Source organism: Nicotiana tomentosiformis, chromosome 2 (genome assembly GCF_000390325.3).
Source record: "Nicotiana tomentosiformis chromosome 2, ASM39032v3, whole genome shotgun sequence".
Classification (NCBI taxonomy): Eukaryota; Viridiplantae; Streptophyta; class Magnoliopsida; order Solanales; family Solanaceae; genus Nicotiana; species Nicotiana tomentosiformis.
Genome location: NC_090813.1, coordinates 48075719 through 48082803, shown reverse-complemented (window position 1 = coordinate 48082803; position 7085 = coordinate 48075719). Strand labels below are relative to the sequence as shown.

General features: G+C 41.4%; 1 protein-coding gene across 1 annotated transcript; it reads left to right on the top strand.

Moving 5' to 3' along the window:
* The first annotated feature begins 3483 nt into the window (after positions 1-3483).
* On the top strand, positions 3484-4593 carry LOC138904744 (uncharacterized). Its single transcript, XM_070193248.1, has one exon. It carries the CDS (start codon positions 3484-3486, stop codon positions 4591-4593), a length of 1110 nt encoding a protein of 369 aa, XP_070049349.1.
* The last annotated feature ends 2492 nt before the right edge of the window (positions 4594-7085 follow it).

Below are 7085 nucleotides of genomic sequence, written 5' to 3'. Positions count from 1 at the left end.
TGTTGTACTTGCCGTATATGTTGATGACATAAACTTTATTAGAACTCCTACAGAACTCCAAAAGGCAATTGATTATTTAAAGAAGGAATTCGAGATGAAATATCTCGGAAAGACAAAATTATGTCTTGGTTTGCAAATTGAACATTTGGCAAACAAGATTTTTGTTCATCAATCTGCCTACATAAAAAAGGTATTAAAATAGTTTTACATGGATGGAGCACATCCATTAAGTACTCCGATGATTGTTCGATCACTTGATGTGAATAAGGACCCGTTCCGACCTCAAGAAAAGAATGAAGAGCTTCTTGGTCCTGAAGTACTATATCTTAGTGCAATTGGTGTACTAATGTATCTTGCTAACACTACAAGGCCTGACATAACTTTTTCAGTTAATGTCTTAACAATATATAGCTCTGCTCCTACAAGGAGACATTGGAATGGAATCAAACACATATTGCGGTATCTAAAAGGGACTACCGATATGGGCTTATTTTATGACAATGATTGCAATTCTGATCTTGTTGGTTATGCCGATACTGGGTATTTATCTGACCCACAAAAGGCTCGATCTCAAACAAGCAATGTGTTTACATGTGGAGGCACTGTCATATCTTGGCGATCGACTAAGCAATCAATCGTGGCTACTTCTTCTAATCATGCTGAGATAATTTCTATTCATGAAGCAAGTCGAGAATGTGTTTGGTTGAGATCTATAATACATCTTATTCAAGACAAATGTGGTTTGAAGTGTGACAAACTACCCACAATTTTGTATGAAGACAATGCAGCATGCATAGCCCAATTGAAGGGAGGATTCATAAAAGGAGATAGGACAAAGCACATTTTACCAAAGTTATTTTTTACACATGATCTTCAAAAGAATGGTGATATCAATGTGCAACAGATTCGTTCACGTGATAATATGGCTGATTTATTCACCAAATCTCTACTGACGTCAACCTTCAAGAAACTAGTGTACAAAATTGGGATGCAAAGGCTCAAGGATGTGAACTGATGCTCTCATCAGGGGGAGTTAATACGCGTTGTACTCTTTTTTCCTTACAAGGTTTTGTCCCACTGGGTTTTCCTTGCAAGATTTTTAATAAGGCAACCAAAAAGTGTATTTCTAAACATGTCTACTCTTTTTTCTTCACTAGGATTTTTTTTAATAAGGTTTTAACGAGACACATTATCTATGGACATCCAAGGGGGAGTGTTATAAGAAATATCAAATTGTGGTGGATGTCTACTCTTCCTCCATGATCTTCATCTCAAATTCTTAATGACATATTCAATGACATATTTTCTATATTTAATGACATATTCAATGACATATTTTCTTCACTTTTTATGCCTATATAAAGGCCTTGTAATAGATAGAAAAATACACACAATTGAAGAAGAAATAAGAATCTCTCATCTCTTTTTCTCTATATCTCTTAGCTTATTTTTTCTTGTTCCATATTGTTACTTTGAGTTATATTTTATAACACTTTTCTTTTTTTGTTTTGTATTTTTAATTCCATTTTTGACATAGTACTCATAGCACTAGATTTGTTGACCTAATTGATTAATCTTTAAATTTTAGTGATATTAATAAACATAAGTCCTAAACCTAGAAGTTGAATTACCAAAATACACTTCTTAAAAATTTAACTAATCTAAATAAAATTCTAAAAATAAACCAAGCCAACGCTTCATGTTTTTTGTTAATAGTCACAACTTTTCCTTTTTGTATTTCATTCACAAAACGAAAATGAAAAATTAAAGCTACAACCCGTATATAATAGCATAGGATCTGTTAGGACCTGATTCATTGTCATCGGACGTGGCGCGGTTGTGGCAAGGATTGAGGCGTGATGGCCTTGCCATTGGCCTATGCGGGAGCAAAACGATCATGCGGGACAATGGACGAGAAACATTGTCAGGGGAACAAGTATTGGCCAAAGTCTTGGGACAGGCAAGACAAGTTTGGCAAAGGCTTGACATGGCAGTGCAGACAAGTTTGGGCGGCAAGAAGCGGCATGCGCGCCAAAGACAAAGGTACGGGTAGTTCGAATTGTGGGAGCGCCAAGTACAAGCTAAGCTAAAATGCGAAGGCACGGAATGATGGCAAAGGGTTTCAATAGCCAAGGTAAAGCTATGTGAGACAAAATACAAGCAATGGCATGGGTGAAACAAGTGTTGACAAATACAAGGCAGAAATGTGGCTAAGGCAATGTGCGGGCGACAAAGAGTGTCGGGCGTGTGCGGCAAAATCATGGGCAGCAGGTTGCGGACAAAGATATTGGCATGGAGCAATGTCAAAATCAGCCAAGGCTGGGCGCAATGCCAGCCTTGGGCGTGCAATAGCTGACCAACATAAGGGGCACATGCAGTGCACTTGCCAAAGCAGTGGGCCGTTGTATTTTTGTAATGACTTGTATCTATGTCTGTTTAATGCTTGTATGTAATATCATTTCGTGTGGGAAAAATAGCCTAAGTAGTTGGGGATGTCAACTACAAGTTAAGGCAGATTTAGCAAAGCTGTGTACAAGGCAGGTTTCAGTGGAAGGTGGGGCCAGTACTCCACCAAAGAGCTGAGTGCTCCAGAAAACAGGGCCAAGTGCTCCACAATGCATGCTGATGAAGGCCATTTCGTGGATAATGCCCCATTAAGTGGTCAAAGTGCTGATTTAGTGCTTGAAGTGGAACAAGCACTAGAATTGACTGCCCCTTTATAATGTTGTCCCTTCAGATCTGCCACTGGCAGCACCTATACTTATAAATAGGTGGGAATTTCGTGTGGAATTCAGAAGAGAGAAGAAAACAGAAGAGGGTCTTCAAAAGAAGAAGAGTGTCTTCGAAAGGAAGTTCTGTTGTGAGACTTCCAAGTAGGAAACAAGAGAGAAACGTGAGGGTTTCTAAGTGTTTCAAACGGGGGCTAAGGCTGGGCATTGGGCAGGTCTTAGTGTGCAAGATCAACTTGTGATCTTTGCTAGACGAAGTGGACTTTGAACGAATTGTGTTCATAGTAAAGTGGGAAACAAGAAAGAAACGTGAGGGTTTCTGAGTGTTTCAAAAGTGGGATAAGGCTAGGCATTTGGGCAGGTCTTAGTGTGACAAGATCGACTTGTGATCTTGGCTGGTCGAAGTGGGCTATGAACGACTTGTGTTCATAGCAAAGTGAGGGGTCCTTTGTATATTTTCATATTAATACAAAGGTTGGGATTTTTCCGTACTTGATTGTGTTCTCTTTATGTTGCTACCGAATTTTGCTTAAGGCCGAACTTGTTGAAAAGTTGGCCAAGTGTTGGAAAAGGCTGAGTAACTTGAGTATGAGGTTGCTGCCGTGCAGTGTCAATTGGGCGCGAAAAATTGGCCCAATTTGACCCTGTGATAACTTGTATCAGAGCTACCCTGATAAACTAATATCAGAGTAGAGCAAAGTTCATAGTGGTGGTAAGACGATCAGTAGCAGAGTTCGTGTTGCTGTTTGAGAACATGGCTGGTGGCACAAATGCGGAACTGCGCCAAAGAGTGGAACAGTTGGAAGCACTCGTTGGGAAGGCTCTTGAAATGGGTTCCGATTCTTCTGTTCTGGTTAGAATGGCCCGCCTAGAGGCAGATTATGCAGCGAGGTATGAAACTACGCTGGCAGAAATGGCCTTGGTACGCAAGGATGAGGAAGAACTGCGCGAGGAGGTGGTTCAACTTCGAAGGGCGTTACAAAATAATGCCCCTAGAAACAATGATCACACCAAAGTGAGGATCCCGGAGCCAAAGGCTTATGGCGGTGCAAGAAGTGCCAAAGAATTGAAAAATTTCTTATGGGATATGGAGCAGTATTTCCTAGCTGCTCGTGTGCCGAATGATGAAAAAGTGACCATCATACCGATGTATTTGACGGATGATGCAAAGGTGTGGTGGCGTACACGAGTAGTAGAAGCTGAAAGTGCTGGACTGCCCAAGATTGAAACTTGGGAGACGTTGAAGAAGGAATTAAAATCCCAATTCCTTCCAACCAACCCGTCGTGGGTGGCGAGAGACGGACTACGTCACTTTAAACAAAGTGGTACGGTAAGGGAGTATGTCAAGGAATTTTCATCCTTGATGCTCAATGTAAGTAACATGGCAGAAGAAGACAAGCTGCATTACTTCATGAGCGGGTTGAAGGGCTGGGCGCAATTAGAGTTGAGAAGGCAGAATGTTCAAAGCCTCTCTACGGCTATTGCAGCGGCAGATGCGTTGGCTGACCTCAATATAGGTCATGACCCTACTGAGTCTTCGCATTCAAAGTCCGATGGAAGGAAGGACAAGGGAAAGGAATGGAAGAAAAGTGGGAAAGGCCAAGCTGCCGAAGACGTGGGTCTTGCCAAGAATGGAAGGCAGACGGAGACTTACAAGGGCAAGGATAGAAGCGGCAAATTCAGTGGCTGCTTCACTTGTGGGGGACTGCACTTGAAGAGGGACTGTCCGGTGCAGGCTAGGGTGAATGTTATGCTGGCTGCGGAGAGACAGGAACAAGTGGCGGAGGCAAATGCCATTGTGGCAAATGTGAATGCACCTCCAGGGGAGTTATATGTCAACAACCCCTTGGGGTTGATTCGTTAAGTCGGCTCGATGAGGACATCGATTTCAAAGGGTGCGGGTGGTTTGTTAGGACCTAATTCTTTGTCATCGAACGTGGCACAGTTGTGGCAAGGATTGAAGCATGATGGCCATGCCATTGGCCTATGCGGGAGCAAAACGATCATGCGGGACAATGGATGAGAAACATTGTCAGGGGAACAAGTATTGGCCAAAGTCTTGGGACAGGCAAGACAAGTTTGGCAAAGGCTTGACATGGCAGTGCGGAAAAGTTTGGGCGGCATGAAGCGGCATGCGCGCCAAAGACAAAGGTACGGGCAGTTCGGATTGTGGGAGCGCCAAGTACAAGCTAAGCTAAAATACGGAGGCACGGAATGATGGCAAAGGGTTTCGATAGCCAAGGCAAAGCTACGTGAGACAAAATACAAGCAATGGCATGGGTGAAACAAGTGTTGACAAATACAAGGCAGAAATGTGGCTAAGGCAATGTGCGGGCGACAAAGAGTGTCGGGCGTGTGCGGCAAAATCATGGGTAGCAGGTTGCGGACAAAGATATTGGCGCGGAGCAATGTCAAAATCAGCCAAGGCTGGACGCAATGCCAGCCTTGGGCGTGCAATAGCTGACCAACATAAGGGGCACATGCAGTGCACTTGCCAAAGCAGTGGGCTGTTATATTTTTGTAATGACTTGTATCTATGTCTGTTTAATGCTTGTATGTAATATCATTTCGTGTGGGAAAAATAGCCTAAGTAGTTGGGGATGTCAACTACAAGTTAAGGCAGATTTAGCAAAGCTGTGTACAAGGCAGGTTTCAGTGGAAGGTGGGGCCAGTACTCCACCAAAGAGCTGAGTGCTCCAGAAAACAGGGCCAAGTGCTCCACAATGCATGCTGATGAAGGCCATTTCGTGGATAATGCCCCATTAAGTGGTCAAAGTGCTGATTTAGTGCTTGAAGTGGAACAAGCACTAGAATTGACTGCCCATTTGTAATGTTGTCCCTTCAGATCTGCTAGTGGCAGCACCTATACTTATAAATAGGTGGGAATTTCGTGTGGAATTCAGAAGAGAGAAGAAAACAGAAGAGGGTCTTCAAAAGAAGAAGAGCGTCTTCGAAAGGAAGTTCTGTTGTGAGACTTCCAAGTGGGAAACAAGAGAGAAACGTGAGGGTTTCTAAGTGTTTCAAACGGGGGCTAAGGCTGGGCATTGGGCAGGTCTTAGTGTGCAAGATCGACTTGTCATCTTTGCTAGACGAAGTGGACTGTGAACGAATTGTGTTCATAGTAAAGTAGGAAACAAGAAAGAAACGTGAGGGTTTCTGAGTGTTTCAAAAGTGGGCTAAGGCTAGGCATTTGGGCAGGTCTTAGTGTGACAAGATCGACTTGTGATCTTGGCTGGTTGAAGTGGGCTATGAACGACTTGTGTTCATAGCAAAGTGAGGGGTCCTTTGTATATTTTCATATTAATACAAAGGTTGAGATTTTTTCGTACTTGATTGTGTTCTCTTTATGTTGCTACCGAATTTTGCTTAAGGCCGAACTTGTTGAAAAGTTGGCCAAGTGTTGAAAAAGGCTGAGTAACTTGAGTATCAGGTTGCTGCCGTGCAGTGTCAATTGGGCGCGAAAAATTGGCCCAATTTGACCCTGTGATAGGATCCATAGTGAAAAACAAAAAAGAGGTGACAAGCCCATAGCCACATATTATAGTACGTAAGAGTTCTTTTACTTCAATGCCCAAAAATGGAAGTCAACGTTGATTTTTACACCCTCCTCGACGAACAACACCGTGAAACATTTTACATGGAGTTTCGATGTGTTTAGGTAAAAAGATATCATTAGTTTTAATCTAAATATGTCAGTGTCGATAGAAGTTTCAACTTGTTTCATCATTTATGATCGGGTTGTGATTTTCTCATTCATATATTATCCTTATAGTTTTAATTAAAATTTTGCCGGGTTTCGTCTTCTCTCTTCGTATGTTTGAGTTCATGAAGATTAAAAAAAAGATTATCTCAATGATCATCAACTAATACATACATTAAATAATAGATATATGACGTTTATTTACTATATGTAAACAGAAAATCCTTTAAGAAATTAATTTAAAAAAATTATTTTCGCCAGAAGATTAGGCCACTAAATAAGGTTTACTGGTCTTAGAAAGGCGTTATAGACAATCTGATTGCTATCAGGTGTATGTGTTTTCTCTATTTTGTTAATTTTAGTTGTGATTCTTCCACCATAACGAATTATACCAAAGTAAATTGACGTATGGCACTTGTGTAGTACAAGGTAATTAAAATAATTTGTACCCCTCAACAATCTATAAATTGACACAGAATATAATATGCAACTAAATACAGTTAGAGAGAAGGTACGTAACTAATCCTTGTGATTGGTCAACTCTGTTACAACAATCATATAATTAAAGATTACAATAATTCTGGACAGAAGTTAAGTACTAACTGAGAGAGAGCGTCAAAGAGTGAAGTGATATCTTATCTATTCGTGTTATGCAT

Excerpts from the sequence above, each read along its gene's own strand:
- LOC138904744 (XM_070193248.1), top strand. The coding sequence starts at position 3,484 with ATGGCTGGTGGCACAAATGCGGAACTGCGCCAAAGAGTGGAACAGTTG.